Raw genomic sequence first — 18,951 nt, forward strand, 5'->3', positions numbered from 1 at the left:
GGAGAGGCCTGGATGCACTATCATTGAAGTCACATGTTGTGTGTATGTTACAGAGAATGACTGAGCAGAGCTTAGAGTCCACAACATAAACCAGCGTTTTCTCTCTCTGCCCTTCCCTCACAGAAGAGGGATGTTATGTCTAAATCTGTCACTGGGGGATGGGGAAACGTTTTTATAATGGTTGATTTTCATTTGTGCTTATAATTTATCAACATAGAATATGAAATTGCTGTCACCAGATTAAGGAGACAACAGAACTGCATATGTCATCAGGCGTCGTAAGAAATTTATTGGCAAAAAGGGAAGGTGACCCATTCTCCCCCACCAACGTCTACAGGCCAAATGGTGCAGAAGGAATAAAATGCAGAAGTCGTGGTCATAAGAGATGCTTTCATAAGTGATACATTACCTAGGTGATGTGATTGTGGCGAGGTCAAAAATTGTCGTCTAGGAACCAGATATCAGGCCTAGCGAGTGAAACTTAAGAGGAGTAGTTTTATGGTCATAATGGAGGTTCTCAAATGCTAAGGTTAACCAACTCACTGCCCCAGGCCCAGAAAGGAGAAAAGGCAGCAGTTCTGGGCTCTGCTGATGGACCATTTTACCGAACAGGCTGCTGAGACCACTGAATTTGGGGTGAGCTTCTGCTAGGACCAAGGAAGCCCTGAAGCTGCATCTCCCAGTCATGTGTTCTTGATCTCATGTGGACCCTCTGCATGGCTCACATGTTGGTGTGGTAATAAAATGAAGTGGAGGTGACATTGCTCAAGCCCTGGTCATCGCCTCCCAGTCCTGGGTGCAGCAGGCTTTGTGGCCTGGCCCATCACCCCTCTAACCCTTGTGCTTTCTTAACCTCTTCCAAAAGGAGACACGAGGTTCATTTTGGTCTGAAGGAGGTATACTTCAAAAAAAGCTGTCTTTTATTAAAACAATGATTACAAATACTTCATTTGGCTTCTGTCTTCTTTCTCCCATCGCTCCCAGCTCAGAGGCAGCACTTGGCCTTCCCGCCGTAACAGGTGCCTTCAATCTTGGTGAAGAGAGGGCACGAAGAGTAGTGACAGGTGCCACCATTCCTGGCACAGATGTAGTGGTCAGACCTGTGGCCGAGAGCTGTCAAATAGCTGACACCTGTAACGAGGGAAAGAAAACACTTCAGACTCACGGCTTGCAGCCACTACTTCAGAACACTTGAGACAGCATGCCTGGTAACGCTGCAAAGCCCTTCAGAGAGTTTACTCTTCCAAGAACTTTGCACTCGGTTGATCTTTGGGGCTGCTCGTGAAATAAGGCATCTGAAGAGCTCACTCAGGCTGAGGTCTATGCCAGCTGCAGCCCACCAAAAGCCAAGGATGAACAGCAGGGTTCCGAGTGGGGTTTCCTTCTGCCCAGAGAGATTTAAGGTGTGCAGGAAATTCACTTTAGTACCCAAATAAGTATTCTACCACTTTATGCTTCTGCCTCAGGGCACATGCTCTGTTTCAGTAATGCTGAAGCTTACTTCTAACTCCATGAGCATGTGCTAAACTTCCCTTGTTCCTGTGCTCTTGAGTTATACCATTCCCACTGACTGGAATCCCTGCTTGTCCACCTCCCCTATCGTGATTTCTGTTGAAATCTACTATCCTTTGATGTCAGGTTGAAATTATGGCTACTCCATAAAGCTCTCACCATTTTCTCCAGTGGAATTTATTCTGCCTTTCTCCCAGTATCACAGAATCTCGTAATTAGATAGTCTCCAGACTACTCTTCTACTGTATCCAGTAGAGAACAGAGCTGCCCTATGGTATCCCTAGTGAGTGACTATCAAGCCATTGTTTTGCACGCCTACACTGATAGGTGTAAAGGACTGAATTGTAACCCCCCACCCCCATTCATATATTGAAGTCCTAACCACCTAATACCTCAGAATGTGACTGTATTTGGAGGGAGAGGCCTTTAAAGATGTAATTAAGGTTAAATGAGGTCATATGAGTGGTCCCTAATCCAATATGACTGGTGTCCTTATAAGAAGAGGAAATTTGGACACACAAAGAGACATGAGGGATTCACACACATAGACGAAAGGCCACATGAGGACACAATAACAAAACGGCTACCTGCAAGCCAAGGAGAGAGGCCTCAGAAAAAACCAAACCTGCTGACACCTTGATCTTGAACTTCTAGCCTCCAGAACTGTGAGAAAGTAAATTTCTAAGTGACCCACACTGTGGTATTTTGTTAGGCTAACCCTAGCAGATTGATACAATAGGCCTCACCACCCTAGGAGATGGTACATTCTAATGTCACATATCTCTGCTTGTTGGAGAGATGATTTCATGCTGATTGAAATTGTCCTCTCTGTAACTTCCATCCAGTGGTAATTTTACTTTTTACTTTACTTTTTACTTTACTTCCATTCTTACTAATTTTACTTTTTAAAAACTCCCTTTTTTCTCATTTTTCTCAATGCCTAGTTTCTAGACCCTTCTCAAACCTCTGGATGTGTTCAGGTTTATCAATAGACTTCCTATGGAGGCCTGGAATAAATACAAAGTACCTCAGATATGTCCCTCCTACCAAGAGCAAAAGAGGCTTCCTCTCTCTGGTCTTATGCACTGTAGAGCAATCTGTCCAATGTGGTAACCGCTAGCTACATGTGATGATTTACATTTAAATTAATCAAAATTACCCTAGCCACAGTGCAAGTGCTCAATAGCCATATGTGACTAGTGGTTACTGCCTTGGACAGTGCAAATGTAGAACATTTCCATCACCACAGAATGTTTTATTGGACTGTGTTGCTATGGAGATGCAAGGGAATTGAGAGACATTCTGGTTCTACCATCGAGAGAAGTGACTCGGGCCAAGACTGTGCAGTTGTGCACACAAATCATAGTCTCCTGATCTCCAGCCTGTATTCTTTCTGTACATTGTGTTGATTCCTATTGATGCTGTCCAAGATTGTACTAGGTTTTAAGACCCTCATCACAATGTCATCCTCAAGTAAGGTCATGTTCAACTAGATTCTCCAAATCTCCAATTCCAGCTTTTGTTTCCCTTCATCAAAGGCTTTCAGTGCTGGAAATATACCTAGTCCAACCCCTGCTGAAAGATCAAATCCCTCCAACAGCATGTCCTCCAAGTAATTATCTGTTATTAGGAAGATCAGTTTAGCTAATAAATTCAAAAGCTCTTTGAAATCATGAGGGTATACACATTATTTTTCTTGCTGTTGGTGGATTATGGAGTCATGACAATTCACGAGAACCAGTTTCTAGCATTAGCTTCAAGGATCCAGTACCTTATAGGACACAAAAGAAATAGCAACACATTTAGTGTCAGGGTACTTTGGTTAAATTCTGTGTTGTAGAACTAATCTATATGGTTTTTGGTAAACCACTCAACCCCTCTGGGTCCTAGTTTCTCAAATTTAAAATTGAGGAGACGGGATTATGTGATCTCATCCATTTCTAATATCCTAAGGTTGATCATCTTTCCTTTGGGGGTGGGTGGGGGAACTAGCACATTTATGGTTGCATTTAATCCTCCAAGGAATGCATCACTTATTCCTAATTTACAGACAGGTAAACTGAGGTCTAGCAAGATTAAATGAATTGTCCATTATCCCACAACAAACAAACCACGTTCTGCCTAGTTCTAAAATCCATACTTCTGCCACATCAACTCCCAGGAAGATGATTTGGCTTCTTAGACAACTTTGCTAGAAAAGGTCATCTTTGAATGGTGCTAAAGAGAATTCTACACCAAGAATTTGGGATGAAGAAGGAGACAATATGGTCTCTTTACTATTTGCTTAGTTATGAAACTTGAGGAGGCAATGCACAGTTCTGGATTAAGAAAGCAGCAAAGCATCCCTGTTTCTATTCTCACTCCTTCCCTCCCCCTTCCCCACCATGGCAATTGAGGGAGTGAATACAGGACCATATCTGTTTATTTAATCCATAGCCCTGTTGCAGCTACCTCATCTGATCTAGAGCTGTGGGTGTCTGGTAACTAGATATTTGGCAATGTTTGGGGACATTGTTAGTTGTCACAACTGTGGAGGCACAGGTGGGGGTATTTTATAGGCATCTAGTAATTAGAGGCCAGAGATGCTGCTGGATACCTACAACACAGAGAACAGCCCTCATAATGGGAATTATCTGGCCCAAAGTGTCAACAGTGCCAAGGTTGAGAAATCGTGGTCTAGACCAGTGGTTCTCTATGCTGCATACACATTAAGATCAGCTGAGATATTCTTAAATCTATTGATTTAATTATTCTGGCGTGGAGTCTACATATTGGTAGTTAAAAAAACTCCTCAGGTGAATCTAATGTGCAATAAAGGATTAAGAACTGCTGGATCACTGGTTTTAAGTTTTAGATACACCAAAATGACCTGAAAGATTTGCTAAACCACAAGTGCTGGACCCCATTGTCAGAATTTCTGATTCAGAACCTGGGCTGGGCCCTGATAATTAGCATTTCTAAGAATCTCCCAGGTGATACTGAAGCTGCTGGTCTGGAAAGACACTTTGAGAACCTCTGGTCTTGTTTGACTGGTCTATGCTTCTTTGAGTCTAGTGACCTGCCCCATAGCACTTAGTTTTACCCTGGTTTTTACATTTATCTTTCCTTTTGTGTTAGATTTAACTGTAAACGTGTCTGTCTATCCTAACAGATACCATGTTTCTTGACAGAAGAAAGGATGTTTAACTTGGAACAGGGCCTGCAAATATTTGTGGTATTTAAGTGCCTCTGAAGGTTTGGCTTCCAATAATAGTGGATTAGGTAGCCCGATTAGAGCAGCCAGAACAGCTGGTACACCTCCCCCGCACCCCAGCCATCCCCAACATGTACCTTGTAGGTGTCAGAGAACTAACAGTAAAGAATAACTGAGTCAAGATTTGGGAGCAGACAGGAATGAAAGCAAGGACAGCACATTCTACCAATATAAAAAAATTTAAGGTTATTATAAATTTAAAAACTTGAATATTTAGTTTAAATAGAAAAGTAGAAATAGTTTTCTATTCATATATTCATATAGAAAAATCGAATATTCACTTGAACAAACTTGAAAATTTAGTTGAGATAGAAAAATTCCTAGAAAAATGCAACTTACTAAAATAAACAAACAAGAACAGAAAACCTAAATAGTTCCACAACTACCAAAAAAATTGAGTCCATAAGTAAAACTCTAAGCCAAGATGGCTTTATCGGCAAATTCTACCAAGAAACAAATAAGAAATAGCATCTATGCTACACAGACTGTTTTTCAGAATGGAAAAAGGGATACCTTCACCAACTCATGGTGTGATGCCAACATGATGTCAATACCAACAGCTAACAAGATCAGCAATGAAAGGAAAGGAAAGGAAAACGACAGGTCAGCTTCCCTGATCAGCAGAAAGGCAAGAATCCTAAATAAAATATCAGTGAACAGAATAAAACCAGGTTCAGTTTATTTCACAAACTCAAGGTTTCATTTAACATTTGAAAATCAGTCAATGCCTATTACAATAAAGGAGAAAAATCATATGATCATCTCAATAGGGTCAGAAAAACATCTGAAAAAATTCAACATTGATTCATGATAAAAAAAACTCTTAACAATCAAAGAACTGGAGGGAAATTCCTGCATCTGATAAAGAATATGTATGGAAGTCTATATCAAACAGTACACTTAATGGTCAAACTTTGAAAACTCTACATTTGAGATTGGCAACAAGACCAGGATAACTGCTATCATCATTTTCATTCAACATTGTACTTGAGGTCCTAGCCAGAGGAGTAAGACAAGAAAAAAATAAACAAAAGGTATAAGGGTTGGAAAGGAAGAAATAAAATTTTTACTATTTGCAGACATTATGATTAGATGTAGACAGTCCAAAAGAACTTAACAAGCAAATTTAGCAAGTTTGCTGTATATGAGCTCAATATACAAAAAAAGAAAAATAATCAATTTGATTTCTGTGTATTAGCAACTGACATAAAAAATAAAATTAAAATAAAAACACCACATAGAATAGCATAAAATATCAAATTCCTAGTTATAAATCTAAGAAAATATGTGCAATACTTCTATCTATAAGGCATACAATATTTTGTGATAAGTTAAAGAGGGCCTAACTAAGTGGAAATGGTATGTTTAAGTATTGGAAGTTTAATTATTTTTAAAATGTTACTTTTTCCCCAAATCAATCTGCAGATTTAACCCAATACCCTGAAAATACCAAGAGATTCTTTCAGTGAAACTTGACAAGCTGACTCTAAAATTTATATGGAAATTCAAAGGGCCAAAAATAGTCAAGACACTCTTTGAGAAGAAGGTAGGAGGACTTGCTTTACTGGATTTCAAGACTAATTATAGAGCCGCTGTAATGAGACAGTGTAGGGAAGACACAAGGACAGACAGATATACAAATGGAACAGAAAGGGACCATGCATAGATGGAGAATTGATGTAGAACAGCATTGGCTCAGCAGAACAGTGGGGAAAAAATGGTCTTCTGAGTAGTTGGTTCTGGGACAATTGGATATTCACATGGAAAAAAACTTTACCCTTCCCTCATACCACACACACACTAAAAACCATTGTCAGATGGATTATGAGCCTAAATGTAAAAGGAAAAACTGTAAGCTCTCAGAAGACAGTATTGAAGATTTCTTCATGGCTTGGGGTGAGAAAAGATTTCTTAAGATGCAAAAAGCGCTAACTCGAAAGGAAAAGATACGACACATTTAACAGCACGAAAATAATGAGAAAAACAGCTAAGAAAAGTTTTCATTAAGAGAGTGAAAAACCAAAGTAGAAGATTTGTAATGCTTACTACTTACAAAGGGCTTGTATGCAGAACATATAAAAGAATTACTATAAATCATAAAGAAATGACAGATAATCTGATAGAAAATATGGATAAACAGACACTTCACAAAAGATATCCAAGTGGCCAGTAACTATATACAAAGGTGCTCAGCTTATTATTTATCAGAGTAATGCAAATTAAAATGCCAATGAGATACCAGTACACTCACAGATGGCTAAAATTTTAAAATAATTGACATTATCAAGTGTTGGCATGGATATAGAGCAACAGGAACTCTTGTTCACTGATTGTTGGAGTGTCAATTAGTATAAACAGTTTTGGAGAACAGTTGAGTGTTGTCTACTAAAATTTAACAGAAGTGTATCCTATGGTGCAGCAATGCCATGACCTCTTGGTTTCTAGCCAATTGAAATGCATGCACAAACCAAGCTATATTATTCAGCATAAATGTTAACGTGGTAAAAGTATAAGAAATACAGGAAGTTACTACCATAAAATTCAAGTGATGATTACCCTTGGGGAAGGAAGAAGTTGTGACTGAGAAAGCTGGAAGATGGCTTCTTAGGTGCCAGCCATGGCCTACATCTTGACTTACATTGTGGTTACAGTGGTGCCTGCTTTATAATACTTCATTAAATTGTACATTCATGTTCTATGTACTTTTCTGGATGTGTGTTATGTTTTACAATTAAAAAAGTAAAAAAACAAGAGTTGCTTCTGGAAAGGTCTTCTGCATATTCTTAGCTCTGTGGACCTTCTCCGCTACGTGCAGCTTCTAGCATCCTTTCCCATCCCTGCGTCAGTCTGTTTCTGTCCACTCCCTGCACACGAGCTCCTTGGACAAATGGCAGCCCCACTCTTCTCCTCCCCTTTCCCAAGAATGGGAAAGTTTGCTTCCTTGAACTTGGGGCTTACTCTTGTCTTAGTCCTCACTAAGCTGGCCTGAGAGATATAATCCAGAACATCACTTGGTGGCCTCTGGAGTGCCACAAACAAGAGGAATGTAGAAAAGAGAAAACTCATTTATAGGTAAGAATGAAGGGAGAGAAGATGGAGGGGGGAGCAGGGCTGTAGGGAAAGCAGGTTTGTGCCAGTTTCCACGCTTGTAGTGAAAAGAGTGACTCTTTCAACTGTACACTGATTAGGTCAATTATAGCTGGATTGTCAGTAATCTTGCCTAAGCACAATTGAAACACCAACTATTTTTCTATCAAGTGTAATAATATGTTGAATGAAGGACGATTGTGATTAAGTAACAGGAAACTAACTAGGAAATAATGTGCCAATGGAAGAAAATGAGAGGGAGGTGAGAATGGTTTATGGCGGGGAGCATATGAGAGGCTGGATTGTTGCAGAGTACTCAGAAAATAAATCCACATAAAGGAGGAACAGACAACCACTTTCAAGGCTACTGAGATCAAATACAAACTGCATGGAGCAGATGGTGGTGGTTCAAGAAAGAGAGACAAAAACACTTAAAGAAGAAGATATATTGGATACACAGAGAGAGATTTTTGGATTTTAAATAAAATAGCCACGAAAATAAAATTTCTTAAGGAGCCTTCCAGAGAATGAGAGACAGGGAGAGGAGAGAATCTGAGAATGGATGGGTGGCCATCAGGCTGTTGATAAAGGACTTGTTCTCTGGCATTCTACCCTGAAGTGTGGGCACTAAGGTTGGTTTGTACTCTACAATTAGAGCTAAAGTGAAGTTTTGGAACGATGCCAAAAGGGAAAATTGGAGAGCCATGGACTAAAATATAAATTTCTTGTACTAAAAGACCACCAGGCTGAGGTGAGAGTGAATTGCCAAAATGACAAGGGTTTTAGAGAAGATGGGGCTCAAACTTTACTGCTGCTGGGATCCGTGCCCACTTCTCTTGCCCAGGACTGCACCCCAGAACCAGCAGTAAGAGGACAGGCTGGGAGAAAGGTCAGCAGCCAGAGCAGGGGTTACGTGACCGACCCATTTGAGATGTGTGAGGAGCAAACACAGATACGGGTATGTGGGAGCCAGAGAATGCAATCCAGATGTTTGCAACACTTGACTCACACCTACAGTGATACATCAATGAACTGGGCAGTGGGAAGCACCTGAGACTTGTCATAGGTGAGGAATTAGCTCATTGGAGCTCTCTGGGCCTTGGCAAATCAGCTACAGCTCTTCCCCTGTCCAGAACAAGGTGGCTGGTTGGCAGGTGCGCCAGGGGAAGGGCTGCCCATAAGACAGTGGGTTCCCTCCCCTTGGCGGCATTGAAATAGAGGCTGCTTGTCAACTGAGGAGTGTGGTCGTGTTTGAAGAGGATTTTATTTGTATGGATCTTTTTAAGCTATCTGGGGACGAAATCCAACATACAAGCCACCCCTGGAAAAAAAATAATAAAACTCCAAACCAAACCAGAATATAACCAAGATCCAAAGCTGCCTTCTGTAGACAAGCAACCCATGAAGTCTCCATTCACCAAGAAACTCATGTAGGCCATTGATAATCAGCAATGCCTCTTACTAAATTCATGAAAGTTTTAACTCAATTTCTGTCTAGATTATTCTTGAGATGAATCCCTGTGCCTGGTGACATACCCAGAGGTCTTTGGGAAGTGTGTGGAAAGAATATAGGATTTAGAGTCACGGCTGGAGTCAAGTCCTTGTCATTTGCTGGCTGGGTATTTGAAAAGTCAATGTCTCTGAGATTCACTACAAAAAAAAAACACCTAGGGGCCGGCCTGGTGGTGTAGTGGTTAAGTTCACAAGCTCTGCTTTGGCAGCCCAGGGTACGTGGTTTCAGATCCCGGGTGTGGACCTACACACTGCTTGACAAGCCATGCTGTGGAAGTGTCCCACATATAAAGTAGAGGAAGATGGGCATGGATGTTAGCCCAGGGCCAATCTTCCTCAGCAAAGAGGAGGATTGGCAACAAATATTAGTTCAGAGCTAATCTTCCTCACACACACACACACACACACACACACACACACACACAATCAATAAAATGAGGATAATAGTGGTCCCCACATGATGGAGATGCTGGGGACATTTAGTGAGATAGTATTCATGGAGCTGCTCTTTTCAGCTGTCAAGCACCACAGATGGGGTGTTTTGGGGACACTCCATTTCCCGTGCCTTACTAACCAGCTGCCTGTGTTAAGCCTGGCTTGGAGGCTGCAGGGGCCCAATGTCTGAGGCACTGGGGAGCATGTTTTTCCGGATGGGATCCGGAGGCTGTAGCAGGCACATTCCTGGTGGCTGTCGCCAGAGGTCAGATAGGAGGAAGGAATTTGGGCGAGCAGGTTGGGGTGGGGATTACAGAGCGAGACACTGAGGTGTGGCAGGCAGGGCGGAGACTGAGGGTCACAGAATGTTGGGGTTGGGAGTCATTTTGCCTAATCCCTCATTTTAAAGGTGGGGAAACTGAGGCCCAGACTCCCAGGAATGCATTCAGTGTCCCGGAGGGAAAGGAAAGAAGGATATTGAGGAACGACTGACAGGTCTGTGAGGGGGTTTGGTTAATTTTGTACCACCGTAGTGTTGATCACCTGGGAAAGGGTGCACTGTAAGAGAAATGGCTCTGTTTATGGGAATGACATCCTCGCTGCCCTGGGTACCACGTTGCTGTCCTCGGATCAGCCTCCATGCTGCAACAGAGCAGCCTCTTAAAGAAGCAATCTCTGATTCTGTCACTCTCAGTTTATAAACCTTTAGGGGCTCACCCAAACCCAGGTGCATTTCCTGCCGAATAAAGCCTCTCTTGACTTGGCCCCCCATCCCCATGACTCCTCTCAGCGCCGGGGCAGACTCTGTGCCTCCAGAGGCATGCAGTGCTGGGCGGTGGAGCTGATGGCCTGGGTATGAGTCCTTGCTCCGCCTGTTACTGGTCTAGTGACTTTGGCCAAGTTATTTACCGACAAAATGGGGATAATGATTCTTCCTTCCCCGTAGGGGCACTGTGAGGGCTAAATTCTAAGTGGGAGCTGTTGTTTTTTATTTCTCTTTGTCTCTGGGCTTTCACACATTCTGCCCTTTCTGTCTGGTTTGTCCTTGCTCCCACCTGCCCTCTCACCTCTCACTAGTTACTTTAATTCAGGGCTGCAAATTCAGATACCCACAGCAGCCAGGCCAATAACATAAATCTGTGAGGTGGGCTGAAGTGAGACAGTAGGGAGTGGTGGGGCCTGTGGTGACGTGGGAGCGAGCATCTGTCTGGAGGAGCAGCCGCCATCTAGCTACAGCTCACTGTTGCCATGTAGGAATGTTACCACATTTTGTGTGTTTTTAAGAGAAGATAATCTAAATTTTATGTGACATATACCGATTTTTGAATGTTGAGAAGAAATGAAAAAAATTATTTTTTGAAAATACCATGAACACCAAAACAACTTCCATTTTTCCTTCACTTCTGAGCTTCTCCAGGAAAGCCTTCCTGGCTCCTCAAGACAAGGTCAGCTCCCGTTGTCACGTGTTCTTTAGCACCCTGTACTTAATAGCCTTTCACAACACAATTATAAATAGGTAATTAATTATCTAATTAGGTTTTCTCGTCGTGCTCGGCTTCTAGAATATGTGGGCCTGAGCTTAAGGCCTTTGTTTTCCTGGCTCTTCCCCTGTTCCCAGGGCAATGCCTGTACAGAGAAGCTGTTAGCTAAATATTTGCCAAATCAGTGAATGAACAGCCTCAGACTATCTTGATCTCTAAGCACTTGGGCTGGATTCTTGTCCAGCTGATGCAGAGACCTAAGTCACCTTGTCACTGGGACATCATTCTGTGTTCACAGAGAGGGGATTTGTATGAGCCTAATGTAGGCAACCCAGTTTTTTTTCTGATAGAGATGAAAATTGCTAAAAGAGAATGTCAAGTCACAGTTTCCACTAAGGTGACTACACAACTCTCTTTCACCCAGGCTCATGTGGAACTTGCTTTCCCTGTGTGTGAAATGACCAGGTTAGACCGGATGCGCTCTAACGGCTCTTCCAGAAAAGGGAGTGAACTCTTCCCACATGAGGGCCCAAGATGAGTCACCGTGTGAGGCTGCGACCCGGGCAGCACCTTCTAGGAGCAGCACCCTGCTCCCTTGCTGCACTAAACTAGGATCTATTCATCACAAGGGCAATCAGTGCAGTCTGTGGGCAGTGGGGCAGCGACAACAAGAACCACACAGCAATGACAATGCAACAACAATAACAGGAAACACCCCCAAACCAGTGCCTAAAAGGTAAAGCAGAGCATATATAAGAGCTGCCTGCAGCTGCGCCCAGGAGACACAGGCCAGGGAAACCTGCATGACTTTTTTGTTTTATTTTGCTGAGGAAGATTCCCCTTGAGCTAACATCTGTTGCCAATCTTCCTCTTTCTTGCATGTGGATTGCTGCCACGGCGTGGCCACCAACAAGTGGTGTAGGTCCGTGCCTGGGATCCGAACCCGGGCTGCTGAAGCGGAGCTTGCCAAACTTAACCACTAGGCCACAGGGCCCACCCCTGAAAACTGCATGTTTTAATGCCCAAGACATTTGAGGAGTTAGTTCTTCTTCCCTGCTCCAGACAGCAATGCCTAGACAACACACAAAATCCCAGCAGAGAATAGTTGTATTAAGTATTGCTCCTCCCTTTCAAAATGTGAATGTCTTGGGACAGTGGCAGAAACGTAAAGGTGGTGTTTGGCCTGCACAGTGTGCTCAGAGCCTCCCCAGTTTCAGCCTGGGGGTGGGACTTGGCACCACTGTTTCCTTCTAGAAGATGAGCTTCTGGTGGCCAGCCAGGGAAACACCTTCCTGAGGTGTCTGGTCCCCGTGCCGAGAACCCATGGACTGGGAGGTTTAGCAGACAGGATTTATGTGTTGTGGAAGGAGAGTGTTGAGCAGCCTCGCCTGGGAGTATCTGAGCTCATCCTGCACTTACTAAATGCTCAATCATGTTAGCTAGTATTTTTTTAATGAATGATTAAGTTTATTTGTTCCTGCATTTCCTTGGAGATATTTTTGTTTTCTATGCTTTGAGCGAGATGCTCATAATCATATTTAGACGTAATAGACTGAAAATAACTCTTCATGTTAACGTAGTGGTTTTCAAACATTTTTGAGTTTGAACTGAACTGCCATAAGAAATTTTGCATTGCTATTCAGTACACACACACACACACACACACACACACACAGCTGAAATCAGAGTACAATAAAACAGCGTGTACACTTACTACATGGCATGCACTGGTAGAATAGAATGGAAAAGAACAGAAATATTCCTTTGAAAAAACATGGGTGCAACTCAATAAATTGATTTCTCCACCTCTCTAAAGGGTTCTAACTGGAAACGTTAAAACTCACCATTAGAATACTTTTGTACCTGGTTTTCAGATGGGGAAATTAAGGCATAATTGGAGTAAATTAGGCTTATCTGTGCAATAAAAGGATGGCCTGGAGAAAAGTACAATTGGATCTTTCAGAGAATTTCCGAGCTTTAACGCTGTGAGAGTTACCTGCCACAACCCACTCATTTTACAGATGAGGAAACTAAGGCCCAGAATTGTGACTGGCTCAAAGCCACTTGGTGAGTGACAGAGCTGGGATGAAATGTGTTCCCCAACTCCCCCTGCAGGGTCCCACCTTCTCTTACATCAGGGACACAGCTGCTTTGACCCAGAGGAGCTGGCATCTTCTGGGCTAACAGAAAGCTCCCCTCACATGCTCTGGGGAAATTTCCCACCCTGGAGAACATGAAGGGATTTCTCAAGGAAGGTCAAAGACGGCCTGTGGATCCCTGACTGCCTGCCCACGAAGTGAGTCAAAGGCACCGGCTGAGCTGGCCTCGTGGGAGGGGCGGGCGGCGCCTGCTTGCAGCAGGGCACCAAGAAGGCCCCACCCAGTGACCTGGGGTGGGATGGGGCTGGTGGCTTGCACCTCTCTCGCCTGGATAGGAAGCTGGCCTTTCAAAGTGAGCGGCCAGCTTGCAGGTGGAGTATGTGATCCTCTTCCACAAATGATACTTTCTAGATGCCCAAGACGAAGATGGGGCTGGGAGATGCTGGGAGCTGCCTGGGATTGGCCCCACATCCCTGCCAAGCTCAGAGGGCCTGGAAGCCTAAGGGGTGGCCAGGGACCGAGACATAAGTCCATCTCTCCTGCAGCTGGGCTGCCTCTGGGGACCCAGGGGAACCAGCCTGGGTCTGCAGGCTCATTCCTAGCCAGTCAGGGGCTGGTGTGCAGATCCCCAGGCTCAGGAGGCTTGCCCACTTCCTCCTGCCCACAGCAGGCCACTCAAGCTCGGGGATGCTTTCCTACTGCTGGACCCTCAGGACACATGAGGCAGCTGTCCTCAGAGCTCAGTTAGCTCCAGTTCATAACCCCAGGAGAGAGTGTTCCAGCACATCCCAAAGCTCACCTGAGGACACTTGGGAGAAGAGGAGGCAGAAAGTCAGCAGCAGCAAGTAGGGAGCCCTCATGGTGGCTGGCAGGCTGGTCTGGGATGGCAGGAGAAGGAGGAGAGGCTCCTTGGAGGCTGAGCTGACAGAGGCTTCCGGAGGCTGAAGTGTCACCGTCTTTATAGAGCTAGAAGATTGCACAATCGCATAGACGGATCTGAAGGGTGGTGTCGCAATCCACGGAGTGAAATTTTAATAAATAACCCCTCGTGTCATTTGCCCTGGGTAGTCTGCGAGTCATGTGCACACACTTCTCTCTGTCTGGCTGTAGCTGGATTTAGCTCTGGGCCTGGAAAACTGGAGTTGGAGCCTCCTGCCCGCTCAGTTTTGTTTTCTAGGCTGGGCCGTTCTGATGGTGTTCCAGGAGAAGGTGGCTCAGGCGGACCCCTTCTGCTGGGATGGCTCAGACACTCCCTGGGGAAGTGACCTCAGGAAGCTCTGAGCCAGGTGGCTGTCCAGCCCCCAGCAGAGTCAGTCTCTTTAGCTGAACTGTGTTCTCTATAAGGCGGCCCCAAACTTCACCCTCTTCTCTTATAAAAGCCAAGCAGGTTGTATTTCATTTAACCTACAGGGATGGAGTTTTCATCAGGCCAAGGCTGCTTTCTCAATTCTCTGCTTCTGAGCTGAATTTTCTCCTTGATTGACCAACAGCACACTTCTTGTTTTTTTTTTTTTTTTTTTTTTTTTTAATTAATATGTCTCCAAGTATTTTTAAACCCATGGGCCTCTTCTATCACTTAAAAATGTTTTTTTTATCAAGACTGTTTTTTTAGAGCAGATTTAGATGCACAGCAAAATTTAGGGAAAGGTACAGAGATTGCCCATATACCCCCTGCTCCTACACATGCACAACCTCTCCCACTATCAACATCCCCACCAGATGGTCCATTTGTTACAATTGATGAACCTCCACTGACACATCCTCATCACCCAGAGTCCACAGTTTACATTAGGGCTCCCTCTTGGCATTGTACATTCTATGGGTTTGGACAAATGTGTAATGACATGTCTCCACCATTATGGTATCATGTAGAGTATTTTCATCACCAAGTGAAGTAAAAATTTGCTATGCCCCACCTATTCATTCCTTCCTCCTCCACCCCTGGCAATCACTCATCTTTTTACTCTTTTCATACTTTTGCCCTTTCCAGAATGTCATACAGTTCAAATCATATAGTACATAATCTTTTCAAATTGGCTTCTTTCACTTAGTAATATGTATTGAAGTTTCTTCCATGTCTTTTCATGACTTCATAGCTCATTTCTTTTAATCCTGAATAATATTCCATTGTCTGGATGGACCATAGTTTATTTATCCGTTTACCTACTGAAGGACATCTTGGTTGTTTCCAAGCTTCAGCAATTATGAATAAAGCTGCTATGAACATTTCTGTTAGGCTTTTGTGTGGACACAAGTTTTCAACTCGTTTTGGTAAATACTAGGGAATGTGATTGCTGAAACGTATGGTAAGAGTATGTTTATCTCAGGGAAGACAAGGGAGGAGGCTGGTGGAGTCTTTAGGGTCTTAACTCAGGCACTGAGTGGAGGAGAAAGGAGACACGGATTCCAGGGATATTAAGAAGCTCAGGTCAAGCAGAAACAGGAGTAGACAGAAGGAACTAGATTTCAGGCTTGGACTAGATAAAACGGGATGTGAGGGACCGAGACAGGGTGAATAGGAGGAGGAAATGAGTAGGGAAATGACGATGACTTGCATATATGATTGAGTATAAGGAGTGTCTCGATGTGAGTTTCCCTAGAAGCAGAGTATGAGCCAATAATTTGAGGGAACATGGTAACTGGGGGGCATAGAGAATAGACAGTGAGCGAGGGGAGAACTGACATGGGGGAGGAGGACGGCCAATAAAAGGGCTGATATGAGGGCCAAAGGCGACTACTGGAGCTGAATTCCATGGGGAATCTTGGGAACAGTGCATGACAGGCCCCAGAATGATCCAGGCCAAGGGATGACGGCCCCAACAGTCAGAAAGATCAGTGGGTGGCTTTGTCTTGTGGCAGAGAGGCAGGTGTCAGCTTTTGTCAGGCATGTGATTTGCAGGGAAATGGTACAGGGGCCTGGGGCGACATGAGCACCAGCTGCTCCAAGATGCCTATGGGATCTGCACGAGGAGATGTCCCGCTGGAGGGCTGAGATGGGCTTGGATCTCAGTGGACAGATCTGGAATGGACACATATCAGCCTCCATGGATTGCTGGAAGCCATGGTAGTGAATGAAATCCCTAGGGAAAGAAAGTTTTTAAAAAAATTCCAGAGAACACCAGCATTGCAGGGAGGAGGGAAGAAAACCATGAGAGAGGGGTTGAGGTCAGGGGAGGGAAAATTTTTAGAGGAGGAGGGAGCAATCACTGTCAGATGCAGACAACTTCATCTGCAAAGAAAGCATTCCAAAGTGTCACTGGTCTTTATGTCTAGTGACATTGGGAGAGCAGGGCCGGGACTTCTGTGGGTTGAAGTGGAAACAGTTGATGGGGACATGATGATAGTGGGTGTGGGGCACCGGCTCCCATTGTCGGCAATGTGAGTTAGGCCAGAGAATGAGGAATAGCTTGTACACATAGGGTGAAGGGAAGGGTCTGACTTTGTGTTAAGAAGGGGCAGGATTGAGAGTGATGAAGGGAAGGAGCCAGGAACTGGTGAGAGTGAAGCTCCTGCATAGAGAGGTCAGGAGTGGAAATAGGTCCCTGAGACGGAAGAGCTGATGGTGATCAGGGCTTAGATGGAGGGACTGTCTCTGCAGAGGAGGAGGGACATCTCTGATGCCAGGAGGGGAGAAGACGTGGCTGAGGGGCACACATTTGAATTGTCCTCTCTTGATTTACCAGATGTCCCTGTCAGGGATGAGGAGAGGCCCTTTGCTAACTGTGACAGAGACAGAGTGTCTAATCTGTGTTTGTTATTCTTCGGCCTCCCATAGAATCCATTTTCCTTTTCCACTCTGGCTCTGAGTTTCTCCTTCGTTTCTGACGCCTGAGGATTCAGTTTCCCTTTTTGCACTCTGGGCCCTGTATGAACATCCACTTTAGGTCACTTCTCTGTGGTGATGGTGATGTTGGAGGTAGGGCTCCATCGTTGCATCAGCACATCTGCCGATGGCCAGAAGCCCCAACATTAGGGTCCCAAGTGGATGTGATGAGAAGGCCTGTCATCAAGAGCCTTTGGGCAGGGGAGAGGGCATTGGAGATGGGAGAGAAGTCCACAGAGAGCCTGGCCACAGCAAGAGATGCTAAGAAGCATTAAGAAAACTGAGTTTTCCATAATTGAAGGGAAAGAAGGTCACAGAGGGGCCACAAATCCGGGCCCCTTGCCATATATTTGGGAATGTGCTAGAGTGTGTGTAGGTTGGATGGGGGTGTGCAGAAGCCTGGACTGGGAGAGAAGCAAAGGCGTCCATGTGACATATATATCTATGTTTGCTGCTGAAACTCTCATTTCCTGTTTTCCTTTTCACATCGCCATCAGGAAAGTCTTCCTCCTCCACATCCTTGCCAGCATTGGGTGTTGTCAGTGTTCTGTACATTGCCTTTTCTAATAGGTGTGTAGTGGCATCTCATTGTTGTTTGAGCTGGCATTTCCCTGATGACATATGATGTGGAGCATCTTTTCACATCTAGCCTTCCTTTTCATAACTGGACATGTGTTCCTGGGCAATTTTCAACTGTGGCTTCGCAGAGGGGGAGCTCCCGGTGTGTCCACTCAGAGTCAGGAGGCCTGGGTTCCAGGTGGAGTTGAGTCTTGCTGAGCTGCAAGGATTGGAATCTATTCTTCCAACTGTCCAACTGGGGTGTTGTGTTAGCTCATATTTAGGATCTCTCAAGTTTTCATCGATTTTAAAGATGTTAACCAATATTTTTTTTATTATTAATTTTCACTGTAATTCTATAAGCAGCTTTCTGAATATCTCCACCAGGGTTCTTATTTGTAACCAACAGAAGCAGCTCTGGCTGATTAAACAAGAGAGGAGCTTCTTCAGGTGATATTTGGCAGCTCAGAGAATCACTGGGGGCCTGGAGAACCCACTTGCCCCCCAGCTTCCAGGAACAATGGCCAACCTGTGTCCCAGAACGGGTCTGATGTGTAGCTCTGTGCTGGGGTGACTGCGCGTGAGACACTGGGGAATGGACTTCACTGCTGCCACTACCACCACAAGCAGAGAGCCATCTGCACCAGAACATGCCCCTTCCTGATATGTCCACTGCACCTCTGCCACAGAGAGAGTCAGAGAGAGACACATACACAGACTGTGAGAGACAGAGACAGAAAGAGAGACAGTGACAGAGAAAGAGAGCCAGATGGAGGGACAGACAGAGACTGAGAAGGACAGAGGCAGAAAGCAAGACAAACAGACAGAGATACACTCAGAGACTGAGAGAGACAGAGAGGGAAACAGGGTTAAGACATTGGGTGGATCAAAACAATTGCAAGAGTTGATGACATTCAAACTCATCCATTCTTTCCTTCACTGACTCAGGAGTATCTATTTGGTTCCCTGTGTGCCAGGTGATCTTTAGGGGCTTGGGATGCAGTGAGGAATAAGGTTTATGGTGCCTTCCCTCAAAGGTCTAGCTGGGGAGACAAATTTTCAGGCAGATGGTTACCATGACATTTGATAGGTGCCCTGATGCGGGCACGCGTGGACCAGGCCTGACATGTGTCTGATGTGGCATGGGCCAACGCCAATATTTGATGTGTGTGGGTGTATTTATTGGTAGTT

At 44.4% G+C, this 18,951-nt stretch overlaps 1 protein-coding gene across 1 annotated transcript; it reads right to left on the reverse strand.

Annotated features, from left to right (window-relative positions):
* Positions 1-955: 955 nt before the first annotated feature.
* Positions 956-14,293, reverse strand: DEFB1 (defensin beta 1). Its single transcript, XM_058525375.1, has 2 exons — positions 14,179-14,293; positions 956-1,131 (listed from the first exon to the last, which is right to left on the reverse strand). Exons 1-2 carry the CDS (start codon positions 14,237-14,239, stop codon positions 986-988), a joined length of 207 nt encoding a protein of 68 aa, XP_058381358.1. The 5' UTR covers positions 14,240-14,293; the 3' UTR covers positions 956-985.
* Positions 14,294-18,951: the final 4,658 nt, after the last annotated feature.

Source organism: Diceros bicornis, chromosome 29, assembly GCF_020826845.1.
Source record: "Diceros bicornis minor isolate mBicDic1 chromosome 29, mDicBic1.mat.cur, whole genome shotgun sequence".
Classification (NCBI taxonomy): domain Eukaryota; kingdom Metazoa; phylum Chordata; class Mammalia; order Perissodactyla; family Rhinocerotidae; genus Diceros; species Diceros bicornis.